At 35.7% G+C, this 19,244-nt stretch overlaps 1 protein-coding gene across 1 annotated transcript in view; it reads left to right on the forward strand.

Annotated features, from left to right (window-relative positions):
• Positions 1-19,244, forward strand: part of LAMA2 (laminin subunit alpha 2) — a 525,989-nt gene that overhangs the window by 192,876 nt on the left and 313,869 nt on the right. Inside the window, exon 5 of the mRNA XM_054569946.1 lies at positions 18,941-19,120. Coding sequence (XP_054425921.1) covers positions 18,941-19,120 — 180 coding nt within the window. The remainder of the gene's footprint in view (positions 1-18,940; positions 19,121-19,244) is intronic.

The raw sequence follows: 19,244 nt of genomic DNA on the forward strand, positions 1-19,244 counted from the left end.
AACGCAGTCTTATTAATATGTGAGGTCCAAGGTGAAAAACCCAGAACGCCTTCATGCTATTCTCTGCTTCACGCCTTTGGAAGTCTTGGGAAGGCCCTGTAGAACTATACAGAACATGGGGAGGCAAGATTATAATGAAGTTTACCGCCTGCCCTTTCCCAAAGAGCGCTTCTCTGAGCATATGTAACGTGTGTTGTGATGGACGTTGGTCCGTGGAGTTGCACAGAGCAATTGCTTGTGGCAGAGCGGGCTCGGGCTCCTGGGCTGGCGGCTCTCCAGGCTCCCCCACCCTCCCACCCCCTGTAAAGCTCCAACACATGCCCATCCTGCGGCAGTGAATCCAGGCGCGGTCCCTGACTGCCCTTTGGCTTTGGGGCAAGTTCTTTAACTTCTTTGAGCCTGTTTCCTCATCTGCAAAAATGAGGAATAGAGTAATATCTTGCTAACACTTCGAATTAAATGAGATAAATTTAAATTATAAAAGCAGTGTATAAATCCCCTTTTCAAAATTACAACTTAAAACCATCTAATTCATTGGGTGTTTTCTTTAAATAAGATTTATATTTGGTTAAGAGACCAAATCTGAAAATTTAAGACTAAATTCAGATGACAAATCATGGCAGATTGGTTATAGATTTTGAAACCAGAGGCAATGATCATCTTTGTTCCAGACTATGGTATTAAGGCTATTATACAAATAGTATGTGCCTGTGAAGCAACCACAGGTTTGCTTGCAGCCTTGGATGATATGGATGGTGTCTCTTTCAAGAGCAGGGGACAAGCATGCTGACCACCCAGAGTAGAAGATTTGGGTTCCTTCCACTAAGGGATCCTCATTTGCCACACAGCCCCCTGGAGTCAGGTATTAGCTGGTCCTCGTATCTCTCTTTATAATGAGGCTCCAAGACAGGCACCAAATATGCTGATGCTCAACCTGCCTCCGTTTTCCCCTGAGCAGAGTCCTTTTTCCCTGTTGGAGCAATCTCATGTATTCTGCCAACTGTGTCCAACTTGTTACATTGCAAATAAGGTAAAATCTATAATTTCAGACCCTTCACAGTTGTTTTTAAAAATAAAACTTTATTAGCTTTATTAAGGTATATTTCACATACCACAAAATTTCAGAAATTTAAAATGTTCAGTGTAGTTGTATTTCATATATTCACAGAGTTGTGCGGTCGTTACAATTTAATTTTAGAGCATTTCAACACCCCCCAAAGAAACCCTGTACATATTACCAGTCCTTCCTGCCTCCTACTTCTCGAGCTGTGTCGGGTTGGTGTCAGAGCATGGGAGGGGAGTGGGGAAGCAGGAGAGCAGCTAAGAGGCTTTAACAGTATTTCAGGGGACAAGTGACAGTGGCTTAGACCACGATGGCAATAGTGAAGATGGTAAATGTCTAAATTGAAAATATAGAAGATATATTTTATAAGTAGAGCCAATAGGATTTCCTGACCAACTGGATCTGCCAAGAGGATTTGCTAATGGATTTTCCTTGAGGTGTGAGAGAATGAGCTGAGTGAAGTATGAGTCCATGTTTCTTGGCCTGAGCAACTGGAAGGATTGGGTTGCCGTTAAGTGAATTGGGGAAGCCTGTGGGCGTAGCAAGTTTTGACCAAGAGGAACAGAACTTCAATTTTGAGTATGTTAAGCTTGAAATGTGTATTAGACATTATGGTGAGATGGAGTAGATAGTGTAGTTTTCTAGAGTTCAGACGAGAAATGCTGCTTAAAAACATGAATTTGGGAATTTAAAGTCATGCAACTGCACAAGATCACCAGGAAGTACATGAGACAAAAGACAAACAGCCCCAGGCTCAAGCCCCCGGGCACTTCAGCCTTTCCTGGTCAGAGAAATGAGGTAAAACCAGCAAACTCAAAGAGCAGACCCATAGTTTTGAACACAGAGATTTCTGACAAGAATATTGCGAGTGTTACATATTCTCTTTGTTGCAGGATGTGAAAATAATCTTTTGGGAAATGTGCACTCAGACCTTAGTGTGATTTATATAATAAGCAACTGCCTGTTTGCTAATTCTGTTTGATTCCTAGAAAAACTCAACTACTATTAAATAGTTAACATCAGGGGAAGGGGCTCCAGGCTCATAAGAAGAACTCAACCAGTTTTCCAGGAAAGGTGTAGAGAAACCCAAGCTTTGCTCTACATTAATAAAAGCAAACAAACTAGCATATATGTTTTATGCCCCTCAACATTCACGTTCCAGTTCTCATATCAGGTATTACATATCAAAACATATTTAAGTGTATATCAAATATGATTGTATAGTACATTCTTGAATAAGATCTGAAAGGGAAACTCTGAATTTAGAGACTTGCTCTGAAAAATGTTATGATGTAAATTATATAATTGGATTTTTTATTCTAACTTCTCATCACACTTGTAAACTTTTTTACAAGTATGACATTTATTCCTAAGTATAATTTCATTAATATTTTAAAAGTCTTGCCAGTAGAATTGCACTTGTTGACAAAAATAATGAAGCACACAGCACATCATTCATATTAGATTTCTCTCCACTATAATGTGCCAGAACTCAAGAAATATTTTTATGTCAAACTAAGGTAGTGTCTTAAGTAATGCCAAACATCTGGGTGAAACTGAAAAGTATAGTTTGTCACCAATATTTATTATTATCTAGATATTTAATGTTTTCAAAATGATAAATCATTATTAACTTTTCAATTTGTCAAACAGGTGTTCATTGAAATACAAACCCAATATATTTCACAATCTGGAAAAACATTTTGGATGACCCGTAATTGTTATTCTGCTTCTCAAAGTTAAAGAGAAACAAAACTTACTAACATAACCCTTTCAGGGATATGTAATGATAGGGTATATTACTCTATAAATATGAGAACTTACACTAAAATGATAATGTGTTGAAATTGACTTAAGCTATTGTGCTTCAGTGATATTAATAACTGAAAACAACAGCAGGCAGAATTATAAATTATATTTAAGCTTCAAGCATATTTACAGTTTTTTAAAATCTAAGTCTTTTTTTATAAGTGATATTGACATGGTGAATGACTGATGGTTAAAAACATTTGATTTAATAATGAGTGAAAATGTTTTTCAAGTCATTTATCTTTGGTTACAGTTCACCTCTCGAATCTTTAATACTTCTCAATAACACCTGGTGGTTGATTCCTAGGGAACACTGATGCTTCAAGGAGCCCTGGGATTCCGGGCTATGGAGGACGGTTGGGGCAGGCCCATTATCGGGGCCTTCCTCTGTTTCCAGCTTGAATTTTCTATTTGGATTCTGAGCTTTAATTTCCATGACCTGTTTTCTTTTCCTCCCAAACATTTGTTTTTGAAATGGTCTTCCTCCTACCGTGTAAAGGGAAATTTCAGGAATACTGAAAAACACAAAGAATATTAAGATGATTAAAGAAAAGGCAATATTATTTTCTCTACTCAGAACACCCCAAAGTAATTACTTTGCAAGGGCCACACTCATGTGGAATGCTGGTTTTAAAATTGCTCACTAGTTTGTTGACCTACATGCATTTTCATAGCTTTACCTGAAGAAGAAAAAGAATCGGTGGTGGTATATGTGTATTTCTGTACAGATTGTATAAATTGATAGGATGATGTTTATGCCATTAGAGAATATTTTCCTTTCTTTTTGTCAGTACCATCATGTTTCTTAAATATGCCACTGGAAGGAAATAAGAACATATAGATGAAAGGAAAGAGAGTCAATTAAAAATAAGGCTGTTAATTAAAATTGAGAATAATTTAAATTTCATTTTAAAGAAATAACATACATTGGAGACCCAGTATGAGAATGTTGGAGAAGCATGGTATAGATGTAGCAGTTAAGAGAGGGATTATTTCAGCTAATGTACATTACTAGAATACAGGAAGGTCATGAGCTAGACCAGTGAAAAAGCTTACTTATGATAGGGAAGAAAGGGTTAAAAAAAGAAAAGAAGGTATAATATCAGGAATGAAGTTAATGAAGGGACTGAATAGTGATCAGATTTTCAGAAGAACATACGAACAAACCCCAGTCCACACTAACACCAGTCAAAAGCCTTAGAGTTTTCAAAACCACCTTTCTACAGATGCACTTCTGTTCAATATGCATAAAGGTATGTTTTAGAATATGACTATTGTGGCCTCCGGTCCTGGGCTATCATGGACTGGGTTCAACATCTCTATACATTATCATCCCATGCAAGTAATCGGCCAATTGGGACTCCTATAAATAGGATTTCAGGGATTCTTCTTTGCATTTCTCAAGAGACTGCCAGAGCTAGCTATCTAATAAGCAATCTCCTATTAATGAGTGTATGTCTTCAATTATTACCTTATCAGACTGAAAGATACAGAAGATGGCAGGAATGCTGATGGTTGTGGAACATGAGAGTCCTAGAGAAAAGCTACAGGAAAGTGTCAGATGAGAGAGAAAAAGTGATTTTAGAAATTAGAGAGACGGGAAGCATTGCATCTGGCCAGAGAGTTACAGTGCACCTTATTTTCAAGGAAACATGTTTACAGCTATTTTAATTATAAAAGCATAGATGATCATGACATGTGCTTTTAAAATATTTTATAGGTGTTATTATTATAAATTATTTCAAAATAGAGATTAATGTTAGCTTCTTATTTTCAAAATAAATACAGCGAGAAGGAAAAAGAAATGAAAATCTTACCATTTCTCATTGGTACCAGTTTAAAATGAAAACAAATAAACCAAAAAACTCTTAAACCCAACAGCAACATTCATAGCAATTTTCCTAATTTAACTCCTTTTCTTTTTGCTAAGGAGGAGCAGTTGTATTTTTGTCATTAATAGAAAAGGGAACAGTGCCTAAACAGCCTATTATAAATTCTTCTGGGAAAGCATATTACAAATAATTGAAAACAAACCTGATTCTGTGAACTTGGCAGCAAATGTATAACAGAAAGCAATTTAGCCCTGGTCCCTGGATGATTGATTAAATGTTTTATTCCCTTTACCTTTCATTCACGCTGTGTTTGTCAAGAGGAAAGGGAAAGGGGAATGTTGGGAAACAAAATCCACTTCAGACAAATAACCTACAATAATGATCAATGACCTTGAATCAGCTGTATATTCATATTCCCCAAGTTTTCATGTTTCTAAATATTTGTTATGTGCATGGGTGCCTGCAGAAAACGAGGCCCTGAATTTCAGCATGTCCCCACCCCCCACCAGCTAACCAACAGCATGAGCTGTATCTGAGCTTCTTTGAGGGCATGGCCCTGCAGCTTCCTGTGGTCAGTTACTAGTGTGAGTCCAGCAAAGGAACAAGAACACTGTGTACTCAGCAAGTCTACAGGAATCTTCGTCTTCTGGTTGTGTGGGTGGAGAGGTCCCTTGATGTAATCTGTTTCTTTGAAGGGACTTGAGATCTGCTGGTGCCGTACAGATGTCAGGGGTGTGTAGAGCCAACATCCTACAAACCTAGTAAATAAATGATTGTGATTCAGCTCTGTACAGAATAATGGAGGAACCTGAATTTAGGATACTATTGACATGGATCATATTTGCTGTTGTTCTATATACATGTAAAATTATCAATTGATATTTTATTATTATCTAGCAATCTGTGTGCATCACAGTGATATGCTCAAAATCTGATGACTCCAAAAACCTAAGTATGAAATCAGGTTTGTAGGTAATCCCTTCCCACATCACATTCTTTTCTTTTTAATTAAATTTATTGAGGTGACAGTAACATAATCTGTGTATCGCATTGTGGATTTACCACCCGGAGTCAAATCTCCTTCCTTTACCATATATTTGACCCCCTTTACTCTTTACTACCTCCTTCCCAACCCCTTCTCTGGCAATCACCAGACTGTTTGTTGTCTGTGTCTATGAGTTTTTGTTTATTTGTCTTGTTTGTTCATTTGTTGTTTTTATTTTAATATACCAAAGATGAATAAAATATTGTGGTTCTTGACTTTTCTTTCTGACTTATTTTGCTTAGCATGATTTTCTCAAGAGCCATTCTATGGAATGATGCTCAACTTCATTAGCTATTAAAAAATGCAAATCAAAACTACAATGAAATACCACCTACACCACCTCACAAGTGTTAGAATGGCTACTAGCAACAAGAGAAGTAATAAGAAGTGTTGGTGAGGTTGTGCAGGAAAAAAAGGACCCTCTTTCACTGTTAGTGGGAATTTAAACTTGTAGAACCACTGTGGAAAATAGCATGGAAGTTTCTCAAAAAATTAAGAATAGAGTTACCATATGATCCAGCAACTTCTCTGTTGCTTATCTACCCCCAAAATTTGAAAACATTTTTTGCCAAGAAATATGCATCCCTATGTTCATTGCAGCACTGTTCATTGTGGCCAGGACATGGAAACAACCAGAGTGTCCTTCAGTAGAGAACCGGATAAGAAAGATGTGGTACACACATACAATGGAATACTACTCAGCCATAAGCAAAGGTGAAATACTGTCATTTGCAACAACATCATTTTACTCTTCACATTTCTTTTGTTACAAACTACTGCCCAGATGTCAGCAGCTCTACAACCTCCTCTTCCTGCAGCCCTTGTGTTGGCACTTTTTCACTTACTCTGTCCTTATCCCCAGAGACTGTCACATCAAGGGATGGAAATATAGGCCATCCCTAGAGTGATAGCCCCAACACAGCGCTGGAGAGGTTTTGAACCAGGAAGTGCTTTGATCCTTCCCTTTCTTAATTACTTGTGTGAAATTGAATATGAATTAGAAGGCAAAATTCAGGTACATGTCTTGCTCTCCTTGATGTATAGTCTCCCCTTGATGTTCAACCCTTATAGTATCTGCAGAACCACCTCTCCATTTGGGGTGGGAATTTTGTCATTGCTACTTACGTTGTCTGAGGCTGGCCAGGTTGGCAATACATAATTACGATAAAGGGTGCAGCACATACTATTTATATTGTATATGGGGGGCACACATACCATTTATATTGTTCTTCTTACTTTCTCAAGAATACTAATAACAACAGCTAACACTTAATATTTTTCTGTGCACTAGGCATTATTCTGTTCTGGTCATATAAATTATTTCTTTTAATCCAGTAAACAGCATGATAAAATAGGCAATCTTATTATTTGTCTTCTACGGAGGAAACTGAGGCAAGGAGAGATGCAGTAAATTCCTAAGTTCACACAAATAGTAAGAACCAGGATTTGAACCTAGGCAGTCTGTCTCTAACATATATGATCTTAAACTGTGATTAACAATCTGAACACACAAAAAAACACATACATGCACACAATTATACAAAGCATCAGGCACAGCATTAGCCAAAATTAAAAAAGCTCGCCTGTACATCCATTCTGCAGTCTTACACACAGACCCATTAGTACTCAGATTTATGAACCCACTGAAATGAAAATTTCTTAGTTATGGAAATATAAAAGTTTGTTTTCTAAAAAAAATTTTTGTTTTTTATTTACTTTTTCACTCTTTGTACAATAAAAAAAAAATCTTAAGTTTGAGAGGTAAGATTATAGTTTGCTTTTTTAAAATTGGCCAGAAGCCGTATTTAGAGCAATGGAACACATGATTTTACTTGAAAGCATAGAGACTCGATCCAAATGGATGTACAATTTTACTCTAAAGATGAAATGAAATATAATAGGATAAGAATAAAAAAATAAGAGATGACTAAAGGACAAATAAACATATGGCAGTAGATACCAAAAAATTAATAACATAAAAGAAAAATAGAAGGGTGGCAAAAGAAGGGAAATTTCAGAGAACAAGGCTGTATCGGTGAGGGTTGGAAGCCAATAGACGCCTGTCAGAAGGTCGGGGGGGGGATGGGTAGTCAACCAGGAGGTTGCATACACATATGTTAGGGATGTTAGAAAAACAGCCAGCCTAGGGAACATACTTAATCTTGAGGACCTTGTGTCTAAGTATTAGTATGTCTCCATAATTAAATGTCTCTGACATCTTGTTTGATGTGGAGCCTTTGTGAAAATTACTTTGGTTGAGCTTGCCAGTGGCCATCCCAAAATGCTATTCTTTGTAAACAGGGAAAAATCAAATTAATCTAGCTTTCATTTACACTTGCAACACACACACACATACACACTCACAATTTTTCTCTGAGGACCCCTTGAGTCAGAGAAGGAGAATGAAAGAGAGCCTGAGTTTCCCTTTTGAATATGCGTCTAGATTTTGTTCCAATCTAATGACACAGGATCTGGCACCATATTTAGACCTCATGCTCCAAGATTTTATTTTAATTTTAAACAACTGTTCTCACACAGGAACTGAAAACAAAACAGGAAAATGTTGCTTAAGTTTTCCTTTGTGCTGTTATTTTGTGTCTTTCAAGTGCACAAATTGTTCTTTCCTACCAATGTAGGTTATTACACTCTCAGTTGCTTTTTTTTTCTCTTATTTGAGACTTTCCCTAACAACTCTCCACCCTAAGGAAGAACATGTTAGTTTAACAGATATTTATTTGGGGTGTTAACATATAATTCTCCCCTCTCTCTATAACTTGAGGTTTTAGTTCTTCCTTTTTAGTAGAATTTCCCATAAAGTATGTTAATTTTTTTTGCACGCCAGTGGATCATTTTTACTAATTAAAATGCTTAAGTACTAAACCTGTCATAACCGATTTTGTATATTATGATGTTAATAAGACTTCAGGGATTTTTGGTTCTTTTCTGGTTAATTAATGTGTTAGCCTTCAACTCTTGGACATGTTCCAGGTCTGGCTTTTATCAATGTAGAACTCTGCTTCTCTTTATATGGAAGATCTTCTCTTTATATGGAAGATCTCTACTGATATGGATCAATGCCGGGGTGATAACCAGGTCTGAGACTATCACTTGGCTTAGTGGTCCCTGTGCTATATAATATAGTTCACTGCTGTTCTCAGGGAGCCTAGTCACCATCTGATCTGGTGGCTGGTTGTGAGTGGTGACTTTTGGCATGGTAAGCAGTTTACCCAAGGGAGTCGAGAATGGATCAAACTAGTAGGATAAATACTACCCCAATTCATTAAGGAAAACCAAGAACTGGAGAATTCAAACAATATAGATAATTCCAGAGGAGCAAGAACAGGAAAATGAAGAAAAAAAATGAAGTTAACATACTAGGGTCAGCTATAGGCAGGGTTGGAAAGAAAGTAAAGCAAATGAAAAGAATGGAGGGAGGGTGCATGGAAAAATGTTCTCTCACTAGTAGTGAGCTTCATGATGCAAGAAATCTCAAACAGTGCCTAGAAGACCAGCTGTTATTCATTCAACAAATGCTTACTAAACCCCTGCTCTGTGAAGTAGTGTCGTGGTACAGAGGAGCTCAGCCAATGCATCCTCAATAGTAAGACTAGAATTGGAACACATCCTAGATATCTGTACTTAGCCATAGTTGTTAACATTTTAATGTCTGTTTCTCTTCTAAAAGAGGAGGTAATAATAACACCAACCTCATGAAGTTGTTGTTAGCATTAAATGAGTTAATATTAAATGATTTAGTACATGTAGATCACATCCAAGAGTGTCTGGTATCCAGTAAGTACACCGTAATAATCACATTATGTGCAAGGTCCTGTGTATTGCGAAAGTAGTTCTGAAAAAGCTATGAACTTGGAATAGATGACTAACGATTCTGCTCTCTTAAGTCTGTATCTGCTTAGGGCATGCTCAAAACAAAATTTGCAGCTATGCAAATGTTTGAGAAGAGTAAGAGAACTCTTGTTCTGGTGATTTTCCCTTGTGATCTATTCTGAAGCTATTCTTCTTAAATTCTTTCCTGCTGTGAACTTCAGATGACGTTTGTATCCCTGCATTGTCTTAGCTTGACAGTACAAAGATTTTGTAATGACATCTGCATTTGATAAAATTTAAATGAGAAGCTCCCAAAAGAGATTGAGAAAACCTATTTTGACAACACTTCTTTTATCCGTGCAAATATTATATGCTTTACCTGGAGAAAGAAAAACACAAGTGATAAGTGAAACATTTTTAACTTGGAGTAATTTTTTAAATTATCACTTGAAAAGAACTTTAAATTTTAAAATTGATTTAAAATGAACACCTGTGTGTAAAGGTCCTCTTAGGGGGGGAAAGAAAAAAAGCATGGGTTATTTGCATTTAAGAATGATTTTTCTCTTTTTGAAAAATTCTGGGAGTTATTTATCATTGTTCCTTTTATCCATCATTACCAGTAGGGATGATACCAAGATCTTCCATTCTATTAGAATGGATTACACATCACCCATGTGGTCATGCTTTAGATGAAACTAACCTATGCTCAAGGGGCTTAGGAGTAAATACTTTACTGATTGCTTTGACTTATACAAAGTGAATGGACCACCAGTAGCTTTTTGAAAAGAAGAACCGTACCAAGTTTGAGGTGTTGAGAAAATGAAAACTCCTAAAGTAGCTAAGACTTCTATTTTTGATCATTAAAAAAACCAAACATCCCTCCTATGTGTTAATTTCATAATTTCATAAAAGTTAAAAAGCACTTCTACATGAACTCTGCTCTTGGTATAAAAATAGATAGCTCTGATACCAAATGAAAGAATAGGGGGAGATAAGGGGAGAGGCAGAGAGAGAGAGAGAGAGAGCTGCTCTTATTTGACCAGGAGAGAAGCTACACAAATCTTTGAAGCACAATATTTTAACTGGATGAGGGAAGAAAAATAAAAACAAAATGACAATACTCTTTGAAGAGAACTGACTTTCTAATGAAAAGCTTTCATCCAGGAATGAAAAAGCAAGAATTGTAATTCTAAAAAATAGGAGAAAACTCATCTAAGTTTCTGGGGCAATTGGAAACATGCAGGTGTCAAAAGCACAATATCACCTACAGTAGTGTAAAAGACCTGTTATGACTAAGCTCAGGGTAGAGTTGTCAATGATACAGCCATATTTGCTAAACAGTTCATTAAGCTGACATTTCCTTGTATTCTTGCAATAAGTTAGTTAAGAAAGCTAAGGTCATTCACAGTCCTTGACATTTTATGTGTTAAAATCTACTTTTCAAGCAGATCAGTAGACATCAGCCATGGAAGAGAAGTTGTTTTAGTTAGGTTTGTAAACCTGTAATGATAGTGTGACATTTATTAAGGACCTTCCAAACTAATTCAGTGCATTCTGCGTAAAACGAATGTCTTTCTGTTCTGGTGAGTAGGAATATTGAAGCACCTGAAGGAATATATCCATTTATACAAGTAAATTGCAATATTTTTACCTCCACAAATTACTCTACTAGTGCCTTAACTAGTTTTTTGATTATTTAAATGTTGATGCTACAGAGATATCTATATCATGTTCTTTTAAGTACTTGAATTATTACAGCTCTTGCGAGATTTAGTCAATTATGGTAAATAAAATTTTGTGTACATCCAATTAATGGAATTACAAATACTGGTAAAATATACTTAAAATATATGCAAAATCAATTATTGAATGATATACAAAAATTATGAGTGTTTGATTGGGCAAAAGACTTAATTCACTGGAAGTTCTATAACAGCCTATATGTTCAAATACTGCATTTGAATATCAAGAAGACTGATACTGATTTATTCATTCAGCAAATAATTATTAAGAATCTACTATGTACTGCTCACTTTATTAAGCACTGGAAATATATTATAAATAAGGCAAAATTTCTATTCTCATTGAACTTACAGTCTAGTAAGCAGACAATGATAGTAGAGGAGCTCAGAGAATTCTTGGGAAGAATTTCTGACAGAACATGGACATATTCATGGAAGGAAGGAATCGGCATCCCAGCTGAGAACTAAAAGATGTATGAAGTATATCTGTGCAAATGGAAACAGAGAAGATACAGAAAAAGTGTTTGACAAAGGAGCCCAGAGGTGAGACAGACCACGACACAAAAGCGGAAGTGAAAATGATTCAGTGACCTGGAATATACTATGCATCAATAGATATTTTTGAATGAATGAGCGACTTACTGACTAAAGAATGAACAAACAATATGAAAGCATGAAAAAGAAGACCAGAGAAAAGCTTTGTAAGCATGTGTTTATTAGCCCTCAGAATACTTCATTTTCAGAATGCACAAATGAGCAGTATTTGAATTAATAAAAATGAGCATAAAAACAACAGCTGTTAGTTGGAGAAAATAAAATATAGGGTGTAGAAAAATGCTAAGAGGGCTTATAATAAACTGTGCCTGATATCACTGAAAGTAATGAACTGGAAAAATATTGATTTTGTAATACCCAATTTCCTCATTATTGCCTTAAAACTTATTGATAAGGAAATCTTACTCTAAAATGTTTCAATATTTAACCTATATTATAAATGATATATTATGCAACTTTTATTATTTACCCAGTATATTTTCATTATGTGTGAATTAAATTTCATATGTTCGTATATTTTCATATTTGTAAGACTTTAAAAATATTCCATTGATTTGAAAGTTTTAAAAATTGCAATGAATCTTTTTTGATGAGGTAAGGAAGGTTATTTTTCAATAACTATTCAGTTATGTATAATAAAACTAGTGACAATCTATAAAGATAACATTCAGTAAAAACATTTTCTTCTAGAAAGAAGGTACTCTCTTAATTAGCCTAATTGGTAGTTATTGCAAGTCTATAGGGTTTAAGTAATCTACTCTATAATTTTAATATAGCTTGTTATTTTTATGAACTCTTTTATAAATAGTAATATATCAAGATATATTTATAGATTAGACAATAAAATGGCCAGAATATGATTTGCACAAAGAAGGAGTAAATCAATGGGTAAGGTCTACTTTGCTGTGGTTAGCAAAATGAATTTGGTAAATATTTTGAAACAGATGATAAAGTGAACATTGCAAATCTGGGTAGATAACGTTATGGGCAAGGGACCCCAGGTTCAAAAGCCCTGAGTAAAAGCCTATCTGGGATTCCATAACAAAGATAGCAGTCTCGCTGGAGGAGGGTGAATGAGTGAAGAAGTAGGAAAGAACTCAAAAAGTTATTGTTTTCTCATGTGGCAATGTTAGCGGGTAAGGTCATGGTGTTGCAGGCAATATCAGATCTCCGAGTTCATTGTGAAAAGTTTGGCTTTTATTGGCTGTGAGACAGAAAGTTATTGGAATGTTTTAAGGGAAAAATGTCATGATTGGACTTATATTCTTTAAAGAATATTTAGAGCATTCCCTGAAACAGATCCTGACCTCAAGAGAATTTGCAAGTTAATTGTTGTGGTACTGAGTGATGAGGAGAGACTAAGAACTTCTGCTCCCATTCAAAAAATGATGACTTTTGTGCAGTTTGCTAATAGTAAATGTGTTTATGGCATGGGGTTCATGTTGGAAAAAAAGTATCGATGATTTGAAAGGAAGAAACAGGAAAGTGCCAGAGCAAGACTACTGCATTTGAATACCAAGAAGACAAAAACCACGACTGTGGAAGAAATACAACTTTAATATAAACAATGATGGTATCATAATTGTTAGAGGCTTTGCTTGCCTCAGTTTGGTCATCAATTCAAATGAAGACTACCACCAAGACATGCAGAGAAGGCCGGTACTTGAAAGGACAGCAGTGAGGGAATAAGAAAAGATCACAAAACAAAGAAGTGTCATTAGAGACCAAGGTTAAATCATGCACACCCTTATATTTCCAACTGCTATCTAGAGATGCAAAATTTGGACATTGAAGAAGGATGACGGGTAAAAAAAATGATTCTTTTGAAATATGTTGGAGGAGAGCTCTATGAATACCCTGGAATGCCAGAAAGATGAACAAGTATGTCTTTGAGCAAATTGAGCCTGAAACTTTGCTGCAGGCAAAAATGATAAAAGATGGTGTCCTACTTGGGCACATCATGAGAAGGTAGTACTTTTTTGGAAAAGTTAGCAGTGCTGAAAAAATTGAAGGCAGCAGGAAAAATGGAAGATCAACTCTGAGATGGATTGACTCCATAAAAGAAGCCATAGTCAGGAGTATACAGGAGCTGAGCAGGGCTTTTGAGGACAAACACTGTGGACATCACTCATTCACAAAGTCGCCAGGAATTGGGGCCAACTCAATGGCACATAACAATGCTTGAGTCGGAATGGACCTCTTTTGCTATGGTTCGCACTATTTTCATAAAGTTGCTAACCATCTTTTACCTCTTGCATATAATCTATGGAAGAGGAATCTCTTTGCAGAAATTATTGAAGATCCTCTGGCAAAAAGAAGTAAAAGAACATAAAACAACTTGCAGCATGAGTAAAAGTTGACTTGGTTGACATCCAATATTTTAAGTTGTTAATAGTAAACTTGTAATTTTTGTTTTAAAGAATGCAGAGAATAAATTGATGGAGACATTTAATAAAAACTGAGGAAAAAAAACCCCAGACCCTAGGGAGTTAGACGCAGTAGCATAAAGACCTGTTCTAACCCTCTTGTAGTGACCAGGTAGAGAAAGATGAAAGCTTTGTACTAAGATGGCTTTAGTGGAGGTGGTGAGAAACGTTTAGATGCTGGATATATTTTGAAGGTAAAGCCAACAAGATTTTCAGATATTTTGGATGTAGGAAGAAAGAAAACAAAAGCCATCAAGGATGATTTAGTTTTTGGTCTGAGTAGCCGAAAGGATGAAATTACTTAGTGTAATTGGGGAGTGTGTGAAGTGAAGAGAAGGAACTCAGTTTGGGATATAAGTTTGAGATTCCCAGTAGACAGCCAAGTAAATGTATCAAGAAGGCAGTGGGATTCTTCATCCTGACCTTCAGAGGAGAGATGAGGTCTGGAGATACAGATGTGGAAGACATCAGTATAGGTGGCATTAAAGCTGTGAGCTTTGATGATATCACTGAGTAAGTATAGACGTAACAGAAGGCCAAAGACTGACAACATGGTGCTCCAGTATTAGAGCTGGGGAGGAGAAAAGGTGGTAAGTAACAAAGAACATTAAGAAGGGGTAGCCGGAAAGGGGGAAAACAAGGAGAGCGTGTTGTCTGGAAGTAAATGGAGTATCTAGTTGTTTCAAATGCTGCTAAAAGACCAGGTATGTGAGAACTAAATATTCATCATTTGAGGGTTCCTACTGACAATATAGAGTCAGAGACAGAGCCAGAGCCTTTGCTCTGTGCTAGAAGCACAATGACAAATTGTTATGTTGTCCTCTCTTCCTACGAGTCATACAGCTCACCTCTTTTCTTCAAACGTGTCTTTCTTTCTTTCCATGTAGGGTAAAATAAAAATTATTAGGTTTATTTTTCAAGGTTACTCCCCCTCTCTGAAATAATATCATATTAACCAGGATTGTATTTAGGAGGTTTCCTACAAGTCTCAGTCACTTGTGTACATCCACACCTACAGACTCTTTGGCTACACCTCTAGCCAGCTATACTCATCCTACACATTGATTTTATTGCTTTATCTCCTGGAGTTAACATTTTTCATTGGCCAATTTAGAGACTGATCATTCAAATGGTATTTTAAGCTGTTCTAAGAGAATACAGTACCTATGATGTTGTCTAATTCATCCAATTCCATTACCTAGCCTTCCTTTTCTCATACACCCAGCCACTCAAGAAATTTTTACCATTGGACGGTGTTAGGGGTATAGATGTTCGAGAAATATAAAACAGTTGTATTAATAGAAATAAAAAATAATAATAAGAGATAGTTATTCATACTAGAAATCTGATTATTTGCTGCATAAACCATTTTTTAAATTGTATTCTAATTATAAAAGTAGAAATTCCACTACAGTCACAAATATTTATCCATCTGCAATGGGAACGTGGTTTATATACTATGCTTACACTGATAGGAACAAATTTACTTGGATGAGTACGGTGCAATATTGATTTAGTTTCTTGGTCATAAACTTATGAGGTATTTTTCCTCTATTTTTTGGTGATAACTAATTTCAAAGAAGAGTGTAATTTTGAGATCTAAAAAACCATTTGTTTATCAGGCTGATATTTTCAGTTGGAACAGATTCCTTTGACAGCATGAACATACACCCACCAACATGTGTGTAATAGAAATCATTTCAGAAGACACTGGACTGCCACAGACTTCCCACAGCCTCACAGCAAGACAGCGGTGGTCTTGAGGACTAACACTTTTCATCTTTTGGAAGATAGACACCCTCCAGTTGTCCCCGCCCCAGGAAATCAGGAAATATGCTTAAATATCCAGAGCACTTGGAATCACGGAACATCATGTCAGTGGAAATATCCTATCCAATATTATGATTTATTTTGAAGGGGAGTGAAAAAAAGGGAAAGAAAAGATGGGAGGAAGCTGCTCACAACATGGCCAAACAGCTGGCTGGTTTTATAATCCAGAAACAGCTTGGGACTAACTATGCTCACAAGATCTCTTGGCAGAGTAGCTTGATGAAAATACCAAAGCTGTGAGAAGTGTTCTTTTGCTGAATCCTTTATATAGCTATCATATGGTTTATCAACCTGAATGAGAACATGTACACCATTTATTTTAAATTTCCTGTGCATTTCAAAGAAGGACATACTAATTTCATGTACACCCACAAATACAGTTCACCATAGAATTAACACCAAGTGAATGTTAATAATTTTCAGAAACTTTAATCCTAGACATGTCATGATTCCCTCCTTTTAAATAGCATTTTTAGGAGCATTCATGGGAGCGCTTGTTAAGACAGAAATTAAGCATGAATTTAAGGGCACTGGTGATTTTTTGGATGCCAAATTAATCTCTAAAGGGACTGATTGTAACTGCTTCATGTTTCTATTTATTTATTCCTTTAACATTTAATTGATACTTTCTTAAGTAATAGAGACAACTTAAACACATTTCTCAATCACCTGCTAGATGCCAGAACTGTGGAATGTACAAGATCCACTTTTACTCTTAGAATTTTTACATTAGAGAGAGGGTATCCCGTATTTTTAGATTCAGTATATTAAGCAAAGCTTGTATTCTATCATCTTCAAATGTGTTAAGTGAATTTATTCTTTACTAAGTATCCAAGGTAGACTCAATTAGCTGAGACATTTCATATTTTTATCATGAGGCATTTTGAATTTATTCTTTGTGACATCAGAATTAGTTTCTCATCTGAGTTTCTATATTTATTTCTCTGGTGACTCAGTAGTTTATTGGCAGTCAGTTTGTAAAATGCTCTCGGGGATTATCTAAATGCAGGATGTTAGGAATGGAAATGCATACCATTACCCCCGCTGTCAAAAAATGTAATTAACACATGTGATATATGATCTTGCAAAACTGGATGAAAATTCTGGTGGGTGACCTCAAGTCACAGTTTCCCAGTACATGCATGGCCTGTCATGTTCCTGGAGAGCTTCCAGCCCAGCACAGGGCTGCTATCTTCTTGCATGCCCGTCTCTTTAGCTTCCTGTGCACGTGTGCACCTGCTTGTGTGAGCGTGTGTGGGGGGAAGTTTCAGTCCAAAACCTACCACTTAGTTTCAATTTTTTAAACAATTGTGATTTAATTTATTGTGTAGGTAATAATGCATTCACAAAGTACAAAAAAGTGAAAGTACTTTTTCCTATCAGTATATCAAGAGTTTCCTCATTCTTTTTTTATGGTACACTATTTCAGTATATAGATGTATAATTTATTTAACCAGTTGCACATTAGTGAATATTAAAATGTTTTTAGTCTTTTGCTATTATAAGCAATGCTACCTAGGAATAATATATACATGTAATATCTGTAGGATAATTTTCTGCAAGTGGAATTTGTAGGTCAAAAAATGTATGCATATGTAATTTTGATAATTATTGCTAAACCCACTTTCATTAAGGTTTGTGCCATTTTATGCTCACACCTATAAGTGCATGCAAATACCTGTACCAATCCGGTCTTGCTATCATGGAGTATTATTATTTTGGGGTTTGGGCTACCTGAAAAAATAAAAAAGTTTATTATTGTGATTTGAATTAATAGTTCTCTGTTAATTAATGAGTGAAGTTCACTATCTTATCAAAAGTTTAACAGTCATTTATGCTGTCCTTTTATTTTTTGTGTTATTTTGTTGGCCTTTTTTTCTCGTTGATTTATTTCTTTAGGTATGCAGTAAATAATTTCTTAATCTGTGATAGGAGTTCTGTGTATCTTATCAAACTTGTTTACTCCTCATTAGAGTTTTCTGCTCTTGTGAAATCCTTATGAGAGCATATGGGATTCGTGCACCTGTGAGGGGTTGTTCCCTTGCAATTTCTCTATTTTGTACAAATAAAACTGAATGTTTAGAATTTATTTTGTTGGGTATCAATTGTGCTAAATTATGTTCCTAACAAATATATCATTCCAACCAGGTTTTAATGTGTTTTCATAGAATGCGTTATACCGATAATACATTTTTGTCTTGTTGGTTTACGATTACTAAAAAATAAACAACAAATGAACAACCGATTAAAATCTCTCACTGCGATTGTAGATGTGTCTAGTTTTCCTTGCAGTGTGTCACTTTTTGCTCATTATATACTAATTATAAAGCTGTATAATTAGATGCCTTCAAATTTAGAATTATTTTAAGTATTTTTTGAGTTCCTGTTTTGGTCTGTTTTGTAGATTTTTTTAAAAAAAACAAGTTTTTTCATTTTCTACTGTATACGATTCTTAAATAATTTTAGGGCACAATAATTTTCAGAAAAAGATAAAGTGATATAAAAATTTGTGGACCTCCTAGGAAGGTCAAATAGATGCAATGCCTTGGAACAGAAGATTATGGGCAATTGCAGTATAGAGAGAACACCTAAAATATAAACAAATGTACTGCATCTAAGTATATTAAAATGTCCATAAAAACCCCCAATTACTTCACTCTATTCCAGTGAACATGAAGCTGTATCTGTATGATTAACTGGGATTTGAGAGCTTATCCTAATTTTTCAAAAAGAAAAAACACCCAAAAACAAAACCAGACAATTTAGTTTTTGGTGAACTTAATTGTTAAATCATTTCCCACATTATGTAGATTCACATCTCATTGATCAACGGGAGACCAAGCGCGGATGATCCTTCTCCTGAACTGCTAGAATTTACCTCTGCTCGCTACATTCGCCTGAGATTTCAGAGGATCCGCACCCTGAATGCTGATTTGATGATGTTTGCTCACAAAGACCCAAGAGAAATTGACCCCATTGTCACACGAAGAGTAAGTTATATTCATTCACTTTCCAGCTTGTGATTGACATCATAACCTTCTTTTTAATTGTGTGTTAGATCATTTTAAAATATACCTTTCCATGACTTGTAGGAGTAGTTATTATCAAAGACTT

This window comes from Pteronotus mesoamericanus, unplaced genomic scaffold (assembly GCF_021234165.1).
Source record: "Pteronotus mesoamericanus isolate MK-2021 breed Mesoamerican mustached bat unplaced genomic scaffold, CSHL_Meso_final contig_20, whole genome shotgun sequence".
NCBI lineage: Eukaryota > Metazoa > Chordata > Mammalia > Chiroptera > Mormoopidae > Pteronotus > Pteronotus mesoamericanus.